Raw genomic sequence first — 18,905 nt, 5'->3', positions numbered from 1 at the left:
GAAGGAGTTTAGAAAACAAAGGGATCCAATCTGAATCTCCCTGGGTTGCCCCACGCAGGTTGTGACGGAGATTCAATGAGGCCAAATACTGGGTCCTGCATTTCAGTCACAACAACCCCCAGCAGTGCTACAGGCTTGGGGAAGAGTGTCTGGAAAGCTGCCCAGCAGAAAAGGACCTGGGGGTGCTGATTGACAGCCAGATGAACATGAGCCAGCAGACTGGCCAAGAAGGCCAATAGCATCCTGGCTTGTATCAGGAATATCATGGTACTCGGCACTGCTGAGGTCGCACCTCGAGTGTTGTGTTCATTTATGGGCCTCTCACTATAAGAAGGATGTTGAGGTGCTGGAGCAGGTCCAGAGAAGGGCAACAAAGCTCATGAAGGGTCTAGAGAACAAGTCATACAAGGAGCAGGTGAGGGAACTGGGGATGTTTAGTTTGAAGAAGGGTAGGCTGAGGATTGCCCTCTACTACTACTTTAAAGGAGGTTGTAGGGAGGTGAGTGTTGGCCTCTTCTCCCAAGTAAATAATAATAGGACCAGAGGAAATGGCCTGAAGTTGTGGCAGGGGAGGTTTAGATTAGATATTAGGAAGAATTTCTATACTGAGTCAGGCACTGAAACAGCCTGCTCGAGGAGGTGGTTGGGTCACCATCCTTGGAGGTATTCAAGAAACATGTAAATGTGGTACTTCAGGGCATGCTCTAGTGGCCAAGGTTGAGGGGGTTTTTGTAAGTGTTTTTTGGTGGAGTGTGTATGGTTGCTTCTGTTTGTTTGTTTGTTTGTTTGGGTTTTTGGTGCTGATAGTTGGACTCTGTGATCTCAGAGGTCCTTTCCAACCATGATGATTCTGTGATACACTTCTCCCATTCCTAGTGTGAACCTCCTGTGTTCTCCCCATGCACAATACTTGGTCAGTCACAGTTCCTTTGGTGAGGCAACAGGTGGTGTGATAGGTCAGGGACATGTACAGAGTTTCCCTCTGCTGCTGTTCCTCCTCCATACTCTCTACTGGTTTTCTGCTCTGGTGAGTTGCCCAGGCCAAAACCCCATGGGAGCAGGAGGACAGAGGGGGGGGATTCCCTACTCTGACAGGGATTTGCCATGGGCCCAAGCACCTTTGGGGCCATTCCTTCTCTGGCATGGAACACATCCTTTCAACAGCATCTCCAGTGCTGTCCCTAGCAATGTCTCCTCTGACACATCTCCTCTTGCTTCTCGTTTGTTATTTTTTTCCTCCCAATAAGCTTGAGCAGAAGCACCATGTGCCCTTCTAGTTGACATTTGGCATGCAGAAGGTTGTTTCCATCAGTCTGAGTTATCTGGCACTGGCTATGACTGGCTCAGGGGCAATTCATGGCCTCATCTTGCACCAGTGACCCCTACAACCCTCTGGCACCAAAACCCTGTGGTGTACGTTCAGCATACCTCCAAGTGTGGCTTAGTAAATAAATTTTAATGGCTCTTAATGGACAACTGTAATTTTTTTTTTTTAGACTCTGCAAAATTTGATCCATTGATATAACGCATACTTTTTTAGGTGGCTCTTTTTTCCATTGTATGCATATAACTTCATCTTCGTAACATTTTGACTTTTGCATTTGCATGTATTGATCATATGTAACCAATAGTGTAGGAATCCTTGTCTTTTCACATACCTGCCTCTCTTTTTAGAGAACATACAATTACTATTTTTTTCCTCCTGGATTGTGGATTAATTTGGAGCTTTCTTCTGTTGTGTGTTTTTTTGTTTGTTTGTTTTTGGTTGGTTAGTTGGTGGTTGTTTTTTTCGCAAAAGCTTTTTGGAATTTTTCCCAAAGTTTCTTTTAGTATGCAAAAAATAAAAGCTTTATGCTTAGCTGTTTTACCACAATAACCTCCAAACATGCTTTCATTGTGAATGTGCAGACATATTTCTGAATATAGCAATCCTGTTGTGCTCTTCAAGATTTTGATGGCATCAAAAGCTAGATCATGATTGTGCATCTGGACAACCTGCAAAAAAGTAACTGACTTAGATTTATAGCCTAGGCATACTGTTAGGATGTAATGTAAATCTTCTGAAGTCAAGACTGGGTGCGCCTTCAGTGCTTCTTTGAAAAAGGGCACAATACTAGGCTGGAAGGGGCTCAACAGTGAAACCAGAACTTGTACATCAAGTCAGCAAAAGATACCATGATGTCTCTTAGGTGCAAGAATCTTAGTGAGAAATGAAACACTTGTTCAAACATTGTTAATCAGAATCAAATGAAACATCATCAACTGTTCAAGTAAATTACCCTATAGATTTATGGTTATTCAGGTATGACCAGCTCATCTTCCTGGAGAGGACATCTACATAATAGAACATCTGGGCAACCACCTCACCTCTGTCTAGCATAGTAGGAGGAGACAGGCTGGGATAACCAAAAGTATAGGGCAGAGGAAAGGAGGAAGTAAAACAAATAGGTCTTATATACAACTGAAGTTTTTATACTGAGAAATTTTCTATGTTGGCCAAAGTTTACAAAGGATATGACCTCTTAAATTCCTGTATAGGCAAGAAAAACAGGTTATCTGCAGTAAGACTGGCAAACATGGTCAGTGAACCTACCTAGTAGCTTATCTTGAAATGACAGCCATTTGGAGCAGAGCAGAAAGGACCTGCTGCCGGTAGATACAGTAATGCTGGGGTCACCCAGGAAATGCAGCTTACAAGGCTGTTGCAGTCAGCTTAGCTGAGGCTCACCCATAGAATGGGTGATTGATTATTTTTTTGAATTTGTGATATAGTTGAAGATCAAAGACTTTAATGTGTATCCAACATTAAGAAATATTTGGTTGGTTTAGTGTCTAATATGGGACACCCTCTAGATAATAGACTATTGCTGTTGTAGTTGTGCAGTCTGAAGTAGAGCTGTTCAGTCCCATTCCTCATCCCTCAAGGTGCTAATTTGTAAGACAGTTCCTCCTACTTAAAATTCCTTTTGCTTTCTAGAACATATTTTAAGCAGGTTTAAAAAACCCAAGCTACACCACTACAGACAGTTTTGGCTAAGCTGAGAAAGCAAATGGAGTTAAGTTCTAGACAAGATGATATGGTCTTAGGTTGTGCCAGGGGAGGTTCAGATTAGCTATTAGAAGAAACTTTTAAAGGGTACTTAAACAGTGGAATAGGTTACCCAGGGAGATGGTTGAATCACCATCCCTAGAGGAGTTTAAAAGATGTGTAGATGTAGTGCTTAGGAGCATGGTTTAAGCACTGGACTTGGTAGAGTTAGGTTACTGGTTGGTAGAGTTTTAGGTTATGGTTGGATTTTATGATCTTCAAAGTCTTTTCCAACTGGAATCAATCCAGTGATTAAAGTGTACTCCTGAGTTAATATGGGAAAAAATATTTGGTCACGTCTTAGTAGTTTGTGGCAAAGTGAACAGAAAGATTGTTATGTTGTGTTTTGGGTTTGTTTTTTTTTTTTCATTTATCTGAATACTTGATGAAGTACATGATTATCATAACTGAATTACCTCCAATTTTTGCAGGCTTTTGGCATAGCTGCTGATGAAAACTTCGTTATCACTACAACAAACAGGAAGGAAATTACAGAAGACAACTTCAGTAAGTATCTTAGATGGCAAATTAAATACAACTATTATACTGATTGTAGAAACTGCATTATGATTGTACTCTGACATGAAGTAATTAACTGGACATACAGATTCCATAATAGCTTGTTAAGAATTATGACAAAACTGATTTTTGCAAACAATTTTTAGCAATTTCTTGTTAGTATGATGACAGTTCTACAAGGTAACCTTTTACCTTCCATCAGAAAACTTGTATTAGTAAGTTTGGAAACATGAGAAGATTTTAAATTCCATGTTGTTGCTAGGAGGCTCAGTAGTCAGTGCTTAAGAGGCTAAGTCTGTATTGGTTTTCAGAGCAGATGTTGGCTGGTGCACTGAATGCTCTTCAGTAGACCTTGTTTTATCTTCACTGCAGGCAACCTTGTTCAAGATGGGGTTACTTTATATCTACTACAGTCAGTTGATCAAATGCTGCTTTCGGCAACTAAGGAGCGAATTGACTTCCTGCCCCACTACGATACACTTGTCAAAAGTGGGATGTACGAGTACTATGCCAGTGAAGGGCAAAATCCTTTGCGTAAGTACTTGCCAAAATAATTTGGTATAAATGATGTTTATGTTAATACAGTGTAGTTATAAGCAGTAGAGAACAATGACAACTTCTGGCAGTCAAACCATAGTATATGGCTGAAACTGATTTGAAGGATGGCACCTTTAGCAACCACACTGGATGACGTTAAAAAAAAAAAAAATAAAAAAAATTCAGCTTTCTTCATAAGAGGTTTTCTACTTCTGTTGCCTCACGTTATCCAATGATAACAACCTGTGTTATCAGGAGTTTGTATCACGGTCAAATCTGCCATCCACATGTAAAAATACTGCATTTTACTATGTGGATTGAATGTAAAATGTTGCATAATCTTTGACAGATTTATTTGTGTTCCAGAAGTACTGAAGTAGAAAGAAAGTATATCCACAAAAGGAGGAAACACTTAGATCATGACTGTTGATGTCTGTGTGCCTAGATGTCCAAATTTCTTGATGACTTGCTGTAGTTTAAAAACATTTTGAGCTTTTGTTTGGGTCCATCTGGTGGTATCATCAACATACATTTGCTGTTTCCCTCCCTGTATACTGTTGCCCAAAAGCCTGAATCATATTTATTGATGAGTCAGATGAGTGATTTAAATATGGGATCTCAATTTTGTATTTTTGAAGTCTGTTAATTTAAATTTTTTTTAGTAAAGCAAACTTTACTGCTGCTAAGGGAAAAGTAATATTTTCCCTACATTTTCCTCTGTCATATTCTTGCTAAAGCAGCTTGCTTTAAATCCTTTTCTCTAAAAGAACTGAACAAGCTTCAGATGTTTGTGAGAAACTTTTCATGTGCATTAAAGTCTGTTTATTCACTTGTCTGTACTCTGCAATAGGTAACACAGGGAAAAGAGGATTTCTGCTCTCAGTGTACTGCATGTGTTCACGTTGCTACCACAAAAGCCTTCAAAATTATCCAAAAGTTCTGGTGCTTCTTGTGGTCATAACTCTTCAATCATAAAGAGACTATAATTATCTAGACTACAAACTGACTAACTTTTAGGTCCAGTTCTATAATGATATTACTGGTTTGGGTTTTTTTCTTATGTGTTACTAATTCTCACTCTTGGAAACCGTAGGGAAGTAACTTGGAAAATTCTGCAGCACACCTATATTAAACTGTCTTCTTTTGCTTACTATGTACTAGAACTGACTGTTAGAGCAAATAGCAATTTTGAGCATGTGGAAATGTGCTGCTGCTGATGCTTCTTATTTGCAGCACCTTGAAGGGCACGTATAACCAGTTTCATGTGTTGATGGAGGACTGTTGTTCTTTGATATGGAATAGTAGATACAGATCACACAACTGATGCTCAACTCCTGTAAGCAGTGAAGAAGGTTGCAAAGAAATTGAGAGTTGTTTTTGTACTTCAGAAAGGACTTGAGGGAAATTGCCTAATGCTTCAGTGTTGTTATATGATATTAAAATATAAGGGATTAATTTTGCATGTCTAAATTGTATGGGCAGTGTAATTTGACTATTATAGCATACTGAGGAACCTTGCAAATTGTAGGGAATAAAATTTCCTTATCAGAGAGATTGAATGGAAATGTTTATTCTGAACACTAGGGCTGATCAGTTGGAGCAAGTTAATCTGAACTTGATGTATTTTTTTCAGACTGATGCTATTGGCTTAAATTAAATGCCATTATTTTACTAAAGTTAGGTAGTCTGAACTTTAGGTAAGGGCTTCAAGTGTTAATGTTTAGAAACACCAGAGTTGTGCAAGTAGTTTGGCTGACTATTTCTGCTGTGTATTGTCACCTGTCTGGCATGACTTTGGTTGTATTTGCCATTGACTAAATTTTTCAACCATTTTTACAATTTTCTTTGTGTTCTTTTGTAAACAAATGCCAACAAATTGGAAATTGTGGAACACTTCAGTTCAGGTTTTTTCAATTAATTAATTCTTCCCTCAGTATTTTAACAAGTCAGAATAAGGTTTTTTACATACTTTTGACTTGAATATTAATCTTGCTAACTCATTCCTAGTCATGGAAAAAGACACATTTGCCTTGTGGTAAGGAGCCTATTAATTCATCGCTCTTCCTAGGTACTTGCAGTAATTGTGTTCTTACACCAGCAGAGACATGAGAGATTCAGTGATGAAACAAATCATGAAGTACATGTACAAAAGCTTTTTTAAAATGAAGATGTTATCGAATGTTGGTGTTTCTGACAGTGCATAGCTTTTGTCTGTGTTTAGGGAATGTGTTATCCTAATTCCTCAGAAAAAACTACTGTGAGTGTGCATGGGTGTTTTATGAGCTCTTGTCTTTTGAGAACAGGATTTTAATAGGATTATTTTTCTTCAATTTCTTTAGCATTTGCCCTTGCTGAGTTGATTGACAATTCTCTGTCAGCTACAGCCCAAAATACTGGCATTCGGAGCATACAGATAAAATTGGTAAGATACAAATATTCTGTTATTTTCAGATGTAATTTGAGTTATCTTTTTTTTTTGGTGCTCCTTTTTTTGTTTGTTTTTTCCCCCCCAGTTATTTGATGAATCCCAAGGAAAACCAGCTGTTGCTGTGATTGATAATGGAAGAGGAATGACTTCTAAACAGCTTAACAACTGGGCTGTATATAGACTGTCAAAGTTTACAAGACAAGGTGACTTCGAGAGGTTAGAAAGCTTAAATCATTTTTGCAATTAGCAAACTGAAGGGTCACAGAATATCACTTTAAGACATATTTTTATACCAACATTCTATGATTAGATGTAAATAAACACATTTTCTGTAGGCAGGAAATACAGAAGCTTCAGAACACACAAACACTTTTCTAATATTTTGATACTGCGCAAAGGTTTTTTATTCTTGTGGCCTTTTCTGAGCTGACTTGTCATTGTCTTGCCTACATATGGGTAGGGGCGTTCTGTGTTCTGCAGTTTTTTATAGCGTTACCTGCAAATCTTCCAGTAGTGCATTAAGAAACACTTTCAATGTCTGTTATGCTACTGGAATAATGGATACTGTGTTTTGGTTTAGGTTTTCTTATTATTTTGTATCTTAGTCATATGCAATGTAATCCAGAATTATACCTCACTATGTCTATTAATTGAAGAAGGCTAAGCAAAATTAATGGTTTGCCTTTAAAGGAGTTAGAGGTTTATGGTGGGTTTTGGTGTTTATGAGTTATTTTGACAGTTTTGAATCTGTTCCCAAGAGATCTCCTACCCACACAGCCAGGCTTTAACCCTAATGTAGAAAACTCCAGAGAAGCAGCTATGTACAGTTCTCGAGCTTTAGTAACTTTTTAAATACCTTAAGCCTAGGACAATAAATCTAAAGATAAGGATCACAGCTGCAATTATAACTACCTCGTGCAATGGGAAACAAGTGTGAAATGTAATGGGGCAGTAGAAAGTAATGATAAAGCTGAGCAGGGTTTTTTGCATTTGGATGCATTTCAAATTAGAATGGTCAATGTTTATTGAAAAACTGGAGATAAGTGCATACAGAATGATTCTGGGGTATCTCCTTATTTGTAGAGAAAATCAGGTTTTTTTAAATTGTTGTAGGTGAATTTAGTAACAGTAGAAACACATAGCATTTTTAAGCTGCAGGTTTAAACTGTGGGTTGATATCATTCAGTGGGAGCATAGCTGTAAATTATACCATGATACCATCTACACCTTGTTTTCATTTGGGATTGCTGTGTGTCCTACTATTTGCTTAAACTAGTTAAGAATGTTCATCCATCAAAACTGACTTGAAAGAGATGAAATTTTAATTATTTATAACCATATGTAGTCTCTCCAAGACTGCATTTAGTAGCTGTTTGTCATGATTTCCCATTTTGACTCAAAACTATTTCTGTAAAAGGATGATGTCAGAAAGATCAGTCTTGCGTTGTGATACATTTCCATTTGTAGTAGCTGCACAGTTAATTTCTCAATGTAGTCAAAGGGAGAAGTTTTGCCTTTTAATTTCTACCATTAAAAGTGTGTAATTGCTGTTACTGCAGTACCTACTGTGCAGACCTGTTGACCATGTCCCTGTTGTAAACAGTGGAGAAAAGTTTTCAGGGTAATAGTTTCTTTTTCTATCAGAGCCTTCCTACAAATGTTTTCCTTTCTTTCATCTGAAATTCAGTGTAGAAAACTGTACATAGATATTAATAAGTACATTTAATGTTGCAAATACAATCTAAAATGAAGGATTTTTTTATATTTTTTTTTTTTTATGGCCACAAGAATAATTTAATGCAAGCTGTTTAGATCAGCAGCTTTTTTGGGTTTTTTTATGTGGCATTTGTTTTGGGAAAGTTGATTAAAGCCACTTTTGTTGTCAGTGACCATGCAGGATACGTACGCCCTTTGCCAGTACCTCGTAGTTTAAATAGTGATATCTCATATTTTGGAGTTGGAGGCAAACAAGCAGTGTTCTTCGTTGGACAGTCTGCCAGAGTAAGTAAATGTTAATCGTTATTTTAAAACGTTCTTACATAATGACATTGTTACTATCCTACCTTTTAATCACAGCATTAAGCTGTTTTATTATGTTCCCTTTAACTCTTCTTTTGATTTTAAATGCTGGTTCTTTAATAAAAACAGATGATAAGCAAGCCTGCAGATACTCAGGATGTCCATGAACTTGTCCTTTCTAAAGAGGATTTTGAAAAGAAGGAGAAAAACAAAGAAGCAATATATAGTGGATACATTCGAAACAGGAAGGTAAATGGTCTCAATACTTTTTTTTAATTGAAAGTCTTTCCCAGATTAACGTAACTTCACTGTGTAGTAGTCTTGTAATACTTATCTGGTGATATCTTATGAATCATTTGCACTCTGGAGTGTAAATGAAAGTAATGGGAAATTTGAGACACTATATCATAAGACTTTGTACGTGATTATTTTCATTTTAGCTTAACAGACAATAATGTCATATAGTTTGACATATCAGGTTAAGAAAAATACCTAGAAAGATCTTTCTAAGAACAAGAATTGGTTTTTATGAAACATAAAGAAAAATGTCGCTTCTCTGAGGTATTGAAGCATAAATTAGGGAAACAAACTGTGGATTATATAGAGGTATATAGAAGAACTGTCCTGTGTATGGGAGAAAAGTCGGCCAGATCAGCAAAAGCCCTGATGGTTTTCATGAAGAGCAAAAAGTTGTAAAGGAAAGAGGAAGACCAGAACAAACTGTTCTTTGAACAGTTTTGAGCAAGGAGATAAAGGCGAAGATATAGAGAAGGGTGTAGATGGGAGTGTAAGTGGGTGCTGTGTATAAAGACTTAATCAGAGGTTGATTATAGCCCACGTCTTGTGGGTTCTATCAGTGTTCTTGGCCTATTGTATGCCTGAGAGAGGAACAGGGAATGAATAAGGTTCACTGACTTGGAACAAAGAATGAATCGTGAGATGTCCAAATGCAATACACATGAGAAGGTGGAGTCACAGAAATAGAAACTGAAAATAAAAGTGGACAAAACTTGCTTTTTGGAGAGGTCAGAAATGCTTTCCATCCCCATTTGATATTTAAAATGGAGCATGGAGGATAGAAAAGTAAAAAATAAGCTAAGAAATGTTAGTTGTAGGATACTAGCAGAATGAGTTACATATATACTACTAACAAATTCAAGAAGGTGGTGCAATACATTTTTTGAAAAGTTGTAGTGATAATATAAAATGAAAGTAAAGCTCATGCAGTCAAAAAAAAAATGCAAGTAGAAATCTATTAGAGGTAAAAAATAACATGTAAATATCCAAGAGGGAAGAGATGATGTGAGGCATTCAAGTAACAGAAGTGTGGAGAGAATAGACAACTGAGGTCTAAGAAATTTTGTAAAAATCATTGAACTAACCACACCCGTTTATTATATCGGTGTGAAATGAAATGTGTGAATTGGCCTCTTTAATGTCTTGAAAAACTCTCAGCAGTGCTCATAGGTGAGCAAGAGAATAAATACTGTGGCACAAATAGAAGTTGTAGTGAAGTACTGCAGTGTGAGAGGAGTAATTTAATCTTTGAGGCATTGAGCTATTAAAGGAAGTTATTTTTGCAAAGAAATCAAGATGTAGTTAAAATCAAAGCTCAGATATTCTAAAACAAGGCCAGCACACTGAAGTGAAATGGCATTAATAACACCCCAGCCATTCATCTTCTCTTGATTAACTTTACTGCATACACTTCCCTGGACCATTTAATACTACCAACAAGTGAATGCTGTTATTCTAGCTGAGATGGGTGTTAGGAATGTTGTGGAAAGTGCTGTGGTAGTTTGTCATCTGTAGTGAGAAGGTAATCAAGGAACAGCATTTCAGAGATGCTTCAACTCTGTGCGGGATAGCACTTGTTCAAGGTGTGAATGCAGCTTCTAGGTCCTTGGTCAGCTCATACAAAGGTGAGGACTCTGGCTTTTCTTTATTATCTCTGATCTCATAATTGTCATAGAAACAGCCTCTTGCTTGGATTAAATCAACAAAACTGTTAAATTTAAAAGAGGCTGTGCCCTGGATAGAAGACAGCATTTAAGTAATTGCAGTCTTTTTTTATTAAAGTTCCCACAATTGGTTAAATTATCTTTTTGGTTAAGGAGAACTCTTTGATTCCCTGGTGAAAACAAGTCTTAACAGACTTTACTAGCATATTTCACCATCTGTAGTTTAGGTAGATATTTCCTTTCACCAACTCAGTGATGTGTTTCCTTTTTGCCTGTTTTACTGCAAATCAAGGCATGAAGCTACCTTTTACTACAGCGTGGGAAAACCTGTCTTCTCAGTTGCACCAATTAGTTGCAATTGCTATAAAGATCTCAATCTCTATATTAAAAATAGCTTCATTTTTGAATGCACCAAATGTAAAGGATCATCCACTGGTCCAGCACGTAGCATGTATCTTAAGAGTAAAGTGCATCTAACCAGGAAAAGACAATCAGGACTTTCGGGAAAAAGAAATTACTGTTTCTGGGTGACTACTGCATATTTCAACTGGAACTGTGGATTTACCCTTCCTCTTTCACAGCAAAAGCATATTTATTACTTTTTAACTTCTGTTATAGGAAGCAGCCTATTAATTTAAAAGTAAACTTTATTTTCTGTCTTGATTTTCTTAAAGACTTATGCCTTGTACACATAATAGTTCCATTTGATGGATGAGAACGTGGGTATCACGCAGTGCCACATTAAACATGACTGAATGCATTTCTAGATTGAACATCTCAAATGCTGGGATGAAAGTGAGTTGAAAATGAACTGGATCAGGAATATGGGGTTCTCAGTTTGTTGACTTTAATTTGAAAGATTTTATTTTAAGCATTAACCTTTTGTGATACTTAGCATCATGTGTTCTGCATTATTTTCCTGTTCTGTTTTTTAATCCCTTTCAAAGCTGATGGGAGTTCAGAAATTCACTTTACATTCCTGCTGTTATTATTTTACTCTTTTTGTAGCCATCTGACTCTACTCACATCACAAGTGATGATGAAAGATTTCTTCATAATCTAATATTAGAAGAAAGGGATAAAGAGAGTTTCACAGCAGTTGTCATTACAGGTGTACAACCAGATCACATGCAGTACTTGAAAAACTACTTTCATCTTTGGACAAGGCAGCTGGCGTAAGTTGGTGATTTAAAAGTGGACTACTAACAAAGTCAGATAATGATTACTTACTTCCTTTTTATACTTAGTAATTTGCTTTATTCGTATTAAGGCTGTTGATACGTATTGTGTTGATGCCACAATTAGTCTTCCTAGCTAACTAATTTTGCAGCAGCTGGCACAACTGAGTGGGACACCCTGTCCAAGCATAGATGTTTAAAAATATCAGTCTCAATGAGGCTTAATAACTGATACATAATTATCCAATCTTAAGTATTAAGAATCTATTTAACGTAGTAGCTGTAATATTAATGTAACAATTATAGAAGTAATTATTGATAACTTGCTAAATTACTTTCCTCACAGCTATGCTCCTAACCTTTATATCTAGGATTGTATTTAGAGGGTTTTTTGTTTAAAAAAGCAACGAAACAAAAGCAAACAAACAAGACCCTAAAAAAAAAACCAAACCCAAGAACAAAAAAAACCTGCTGCTTCATCCCAGTTTAAGAGGGAGATCAGTATATGATACTCTCCACTCAATGCTTTTGTAGTGTCATCAATGGGACTGCAGAGCCTGGAGATACCTGTGATACCTGATGTCTGTGATACCTGTGAATCATGTGGGCTTATCTATTAAGAAGACTGATCTGTCTGTGAATTTAAACTGAAATATGAAATCATAGCCCAATATTGAAATCTGGCAAAACATAGAACTTAATTTTTAAGCTATATTTTTTTGTTACCTGTAGTCTAATAATAATAGGTAATACTGATAAAAGGATTTGTATAAGGATTAGATAGTACCTTATTATATGAAGCAACATCAGTGTTGCATGTAAGAACTTGTGACTGGAAAGCCCTTTTTAATCTTATGAAAATATAGTGTACATCTATGTTGACAAATTGCTTACGTCCCCCATGAGCTTCTAGATGCTCTTCTGGTGAACACCTACACATAGGTGTGTGTTAGTTCATTCCAGGGACCTCATGAAGTGGCAGAACTGCCTCCATTTGAGATGAAACCCGGGTGCAATTATTGAAGTACATGCCTGGTAGCTATTATAGTAAGACCAATCAGATTTACCTTCCCAGTACTACACAGTTCTGCAGTAGTATTTCAGCTGCAATGGCCTTTATCCCCTTGTCTTGGTTTAAGTGGTCACGGCAAACCACAAACCAGAGAGGAGAATTGCTATTACCCTTCCCCCACCTTTCCTAAGGGAAGACATAAAGGGGAATAAGGAAAAAGGGAGTAACACATGAGGTGAGGAACAGATATATAAACTTAATTTACAGATATGTACAAAACCTATCTTGATGATCTCAGGAACAGGCAGATGAATGTCCCTTGTGACAAGGCCACCTCAGGAGAGGGGTTCACAGCTCCTCACAGCACCTGAGTTGGATTCTGCAGAGTGTGTGGTGAGTTGAAGGAAAAGACAGGAGACTTGGAGCAGCACTGGCAGCAAGGAAGAAGACACAGGAAAAAGGAGGCTGAGCTTCCAGTTCTCACAGCTTTTATAAAGTATGGCAGGAAGTGGGAGGGAATACCGACCCCTCTCTATTCTGACTTTCCAGGGTCTTTTGGGGTCCTAAAGGTCTTACAGATTTCAACAATTTGCCAAGTCAGATCCCCTCAGGCACCTGCACATACCCTTCTTCCATGCCTTTTGTCACAAATGCATGATACCAGTTTCATTCTGCTTTAACGGGCATACAGCACAGCCCTCGTGTTTTTCAGATGCATTAAAGTAGAGGGAGGGGAAGTGAAGTCCCAAAAGAATCAAGTCTTAAGACCATGAGAGCACCTTTTGAAGTCTGAAAGAAATGCTGACAAAATGCTAAGCAGTTTGGACATACAAGTCTGCTCTAAAGTCCTGAGCAATGAAATCATGAGGAGCTTTTGTCTGGGAACCAAGATTTCTCCATGGGGTACATTTAGTGCAGTGGATTTCAGAAGACAAGCGATTATAAACACTTGAAGGACAATTAACTTCCTTCATGCATCCAGTCCCATTGACTTGTATAATCTTCTTTTTCTGCAAACCACCACACTGAGCTTTAAGGACTCCATCTTTGAAGGTGGAAGAAGTAGCTAGCTTTCTGAAAGTTTAAGTAAATGGAGTTAAGTTCTTCCATTTTCTCAAAGTTCATATATCTATGAAAGTAATTAATCTATCTGACCATGTGGATCTTTTTGAGTTTCTTACATGAGCACAAGTGGCATTAGAAAATAATGTTTACAAATAGAAAAATATTACTAATATGCAGATCACATCCATGACTGCTGCTTGTATTCAAATGGAGTATCTTTACCTTTTTGTAAATAACCTAAGGATAGTGATTGTTTATTGAATGTTTCTATTACTGTTAGATGATCAATACAAAACTGATATTGGAAACAATGTGTGGAAAGCTTTTTGGCTCTAGTTATTTTTGATCTTCAGAAAACAGAACAAATTACAGTAGTTTTATTAGTCTGCACTATGATGTAAAGGATCTGTAGGCATGTAACAATTTTTTTATTATTATTTTCAGTTTTTTAATACTTCTAATTATTTTATCAAAAATTGATCTTAATATGAAAGAGGTGACAGGAAAGGAGTCACTCCCTTCCATGTACCAGATATACATGTTGTCATGGAGGTGATTTTTAGCAATGCAGTGAATCAGTTATATTTCAATTAAAACACAAGTGTATATAGATTTGTGTAAATTATAATGTGCGAATTTTAACTTTTACTTTTTTGTATTTATTTGTAATTTAAATTGTGTTCTAGACATATCTATCACTATTATATCCATGGACCAAAAGGAAATGAAACTAATGCTGTAACAAAAGATGGAAGCCCTTTCAACAACATTGACATTCAGGTAACATTTTATACTTCTTAGTCAAAATTTTTCTTTGATGTCAACTTATTTCATATTGTGCCTGTTTCTCTTTAATTTTGAACTACAGCAGCATTTTAAGATAGGTATGTAATTTAACTTTTTAAAAGTAATACTATTTATCATTGCGGCATAGGAGCTAACTAATTTTGCTGACAGTTAAGATAAATGTCACAAATGCTTCTTACTGTAGGTTGTTTGGTTTAAGAAAAATCAAATTGTTTTATTTTGTTCCAGATTTCCATGTTTGAAAAAGGAAAAGTACCAAAGATTGTCAATCTTAGGGAGATCAAAGATGACATGCAGACATTGTATATAAATACTGCAGCAGATAGTTTTGAGTTTAAGGCACATGTTGATGGAGAAGGTATAGTGGAAGGCATCATCCGATATCATCCCTTCCTGTATGATAAGGAAACGTACCCTGATGATCCATGTTTTCCATCAAGTGAGTGAAATGTTTTTCTTATTGTCAGTCCCTGTTACAGGCAGCCCTGCTGCCCTAAAAGTTTAATGAAATAGAAATCAGAACAATTTAAATGGAAGTGTAAATTATCTAATTTGGGTTGTGGCAGAATGGAAAAGTTCATGTCCTTTTGGATTAACAAGTCCTGTGAACAAAGTGGCTGTTCTGGTAGCTTATTCACGTGAACCTGATCTGTGACGTAACACCATCTGATTTCAAGCTATAAATTGTTACGGAATGCAGCCTGTCTGAAACATTTCCACTTTCCTGACTGTTATAATCTTTTCTCCAAGAAAATAATGAAACACCAGCAATTTGATTTAAGAGAGTATAACATCAGAATACTTCAGAGGACAACATGTAGTCTAGGTCCTTTATCCTAGGTCTAGGATAAAACAAAAAAATTTTGTTTTATCCAGTCTTGACAAGTTTTCAAATTCTAGGGTTTTAAAATAATTTGATGATTTGGGGTTTTTTTAATGGAACAAATTTTGAGTTTAAGTATTACAAAGTTTTATTATAGTAGAAGAACATCAGTTGAAACTGAGAGAAAAAAATAATATTTAGTCAAATTTGAAATTTGTAAATTAGGTGATATTATTCAACCCTAGTTTAAAATTTTTCCTTACCTTTCCTTAGTTTTCTGCTTGGTGGTACTTAAACAAAAAAAAAAAATCCTATTGTTGTGTACAGTTAACTTCATATCATGCATGCTACTACTGTGCCTAACCTGGTAAGGATTTCTTAATTTAGTCGTCTGTGGTTTTTGCTTTAGATTAGTTTTTAGAAGAAACTTTATTAATGGAGATTCTTCTTTTTAATCAAGAATTAAACAGTGATGATGATGAGGAGGACTGCTTTATAGTAGAAAAGGGTGCCAGAGGAAAAAGGCCTATTTTTGAATGTTTTTGGAATGGAAGATTAATACCGTATTCAACTGTGGAAGAGTAAGTGGCAATCTGCTTTTACAATGTAAAACAGCCTGCTTCTGTAATGTAAAACTCTGTGTAAAGAAGGGTTTAATGTCTTTCTCCTTTCGTTTAAGTTTTGACTGGTGCGCCCCTCCAAAGAAGAGAGGATTGGCACCAATTGAATGCTACAACAGAATTTCTGGGGCATTATTTACCAATGATAAGTTCCAGGTCAGCACAAACAAACTCACTTTCATGGATCTGGAGCTGAAGTTAAAAGATAAAAATACTCTGTTTACAAGAATCTTTAATGGACAGGTAATCATTTTATTCTGTTGAGTATCTCTTCTTGGCAAAGTTTAATGCATACAATATAGAAACCCTTATTCACTGGTCATTTGTCACTGAATATTGCCTGGTTTCTGAAGAACTTTCACCATGGGCTCTTTTGCAGAACTTTGTAGCAGATGCTTGTTTCCCCTTTAGTGAGTAGAAAAGCTGACTCTTTAAATCTGAAAAATACAAAATTTAGTCTTCCTCCTTTTATTTTCTTAAACAGGGACTTTATCTAGTTGTTATATGACAGGTTTTGTGCAAATACTCTCTTCACAGAGGAATGTGGGTGCTGGGGGAAATGCTTACTCTGGCTTGAATTACAGCTTTCCTAGAATCTTGTAGTGTTTCCAAGCTGAAGAATCCTTTTTTCTTCTACCTGTTTTTTTTTTTTTTTTAGTACACTATCGCTGTACTCTTATAACTGTCTGTACTTCTGAAATTGTCAAATTAATTTTTTGTATTAGATTAATAATACGTATTTATTTTGTAATCACTTTATAGGAGCAACGAATGAAAATTGACAGAGAATTTGCTTTGTGGCTCAAAGACTGTCATGAAAAATATGACAAACAAATAAAATTCACAGTCTTTAAAGGAGTAACTACACGTACTGATTTACCATCCAAAAGAATGCAGAGCCCTTGGGCAGTATATGCTGCAATAGAGTGGGATGGGAAAACATACAAAACTGGGCAGCTGGTAAGTTAGTTGTTTGCTGATGTTGGGGTTTTGTTAGTTTTGTAATAGAGCATTTGAACCTTATAAAAGGTAAATGCTATACATCTGATGCAGAAGTAACACATTGATGTTAATTGTTATCTCTTTTCAGGTGAAAACTATTAGGACTCTTCCAATATTCTATGGAACTATTGAGAAATTTTTTTTGTATGGAGACCATGACGGGGATATATTTGCCACTGGAGGAGAGGTTCAGATTGCTTTGGTAAGAGAAGCATAAAAAGGATTCACACACCTGGTATCCCTAACGGAATCTTTAAACATAATACTGGGTCAGACTTGTTAAAGTGACTTTTAAATAACTGTTGAAAATTATGGGGTTTATTTGAGATTTGGTAATCTAGAAATAATCAAACTGCTTAGTTACATTATTTTTAATGTAAACATATTAAAATTATTAGTCATGATCAGTGATCTCCATAATCTCTCTGGAACAGGCTGCCCAGAGAGGTTGTGGAGTCTCCTTCTCTGGAGACTTTCAAGACCTGTCTGGATGCCTTTCTGCGGCCCTGCTCTGGCAGGGGAGTTGGACTCCCGTGATCTCCAGAGGTCCCTTCCAACCCCTAACATTTTGTGATTTTGTCATCTCATTTATTTACATTTGCATATGAATTAGAGTATCACAGTTGGTATCGAAGGTATGTTGTGCATCCATTCTTAACCCCTGTGATTTCAGCAAATTTTAGAATAGTGTGTTGTGCTGTCACCAGGTAGTATTTGTTAGCATATTGCACTATGTGTATCTGCTTGTCTAGTCCCATAATAGAGAGGTATTTTTTTCTCTGACAAATTGTCATCTGGCTATATGTAACAGCACTCCCATTTTTTTTCAGGAACCTCAGGCATTGTATGCTGAAATGAAAACTATTCCAATCTCAAAACTTGACCGAACAGTGTCTGACAAAGTTGTTAAAAAATACATAGAGGATGAAATGGCAAGGTAAGCTCTAACATGGTTATTGACTTGTGGAGTTTTAGTATTTCCTCAGGAGCAAAAAAAAAAAATTGTTTTATTTCCAAATGGGAGAGCAATCAGCTGTTTCAGTAGGAAAAAAAAAAATAAACTGGAACTCTAAACCAAAATGAAATAGTTCGGGGTAGGTTTTTTTTCCCCAGAAAATGTCTTTGTGTATATTCTACTGAAGATAAATTACTCTGTTTGGAACTCAGAGAAAAACTGTTCGTTCTTTATTTTTTTGCTAGACTTCCTGACAAATTATCAGTGACATGGCCCGAAGGAGATGAGTTAATACCGAATGAAACAAGATTTGCTGGTACACCAATAGGTATATTTTTTTCTTCCAAAATGTCAATTTAAAAATATATTATACACACATTTTTTTAAAAAAAGCAAGCATACAGAAATCTCCAATCACTTATAATACACAGCATACTTTAAAAATCCATAATTTTTTTCTTTTAAATACAGGAGCATTAAGAATAGAAATTTTGAATAAAAAAGGAGAAGCAATGCAAAAACTTCCAGGTACAAGCCATGGAGGTTCAAAGAAGCTTCTTGTTGAACTCAAGGTTATTTTACATTGTAAGTATTTCAGTATATTTGACTGAGTCTTTATTATTTGAAATGCATAATGGATCATGTGTTATTTGTATATAAACATATAATGCATATTAGAATTTGATAGATAGCTATAGCTGTTACTTTTAAGGACAATATCCCATCAGAGCATGTATTACTCCAAAGCTTCATTTCATGAAATGACAATTGCTTCAGTCCTAAATATTTATTGGCTTAATGCTATATTATAGTTATCTTCTGTCAAATCTCAGGATGGCTTATCAGTTCCTAGCTGTCTACTCAATATACTTAAGAACATGGTTAAAATGC

The 18,905-nt window shown here is 36.2% G+C and overlaps 1 protein-coding gene across 1 annotated transcript in view; it reads left to right on the top strand.

Annotated features, from left to right (window-relative positions):
- SMCHD1 (structural maintenance of chromosomes flexible hinge domain containing 1) overlaps positions 1-18,905 on the top strand; it is a 74,430-nt gene that overhangs the window by 8,580 nt on the left and 46,945 nt on the right. The window contains exons 2-17 of the mRNA XM_051610891.1: positions 3,520-3,595; positions 3,980-4,141; positions 6,484-6,566; positions 6,658-6,788; positions 8,459-8,573; positions 8,721-8,840; positions 11,561-11,727; positions 14,494-14,587; positions 14,843-15,053; positions 15,898-16,018; positions 16,117-16,300; positions 16,820-17,017; positions 17,148-17,261; positions 17,890-17,996; positions 18,260-18,342; positions 18,486-18,599. Coding sequence (XP_051466851.1) covers positions 3,520-3,595; positions 3,980-4,141; positions 6,484-6,566; positions 6,658-6,788; positions 8,459-8,573; positions 8,721-8,840; positions 11,561-11,727; positions 14,494-14,587; positions 14,843-15,053; positions 15,898-16,018; positions 16,117-16,300; positions 16,820-17,017; positions 17,148-17,261; positions 17,890-17,996; positions 18,260-18,342; positions 18,486-18,599 — 2,080 coding nt within the window. The remainder of the gene's footprint in view (positions 1-3,519; positions 3,596-3,979; positions 4,142-6,483; positions 6,567-6,657; positions 6,789-8,458; positions 8,574-8,720; positions 8,841-11,560; positions 11,728-14,493; positions 14,588-14,842; positions 15,054-15,897; positions 16,019-16,116; positions 16,301-16,819; positions 17,018-17,147; positions 17,262-17,889; positions 17,997-18,259; positions 18,343-18,485; positions 18,600-18,905) is intronic.

The sequence above is a fragment of the Apus apus genome, chromosome 2 (genome assembly GCF_020740795.1).
Source record: "Apus apus isolate bApuApu2 chromosome 2, bApuApu2.pri.cur, whole genome shotgun sequence".
NCBI classification, from domain to species: Eukaryota; Metazoa; Chordata; class Aves; order Apodiformes; family Apodidae; genus Apus; species Apus apus.
Note: the sequence above shows the minus strand (reverse complement) of the source record. Positions and strands in the feature narration are given on the sequence as shown.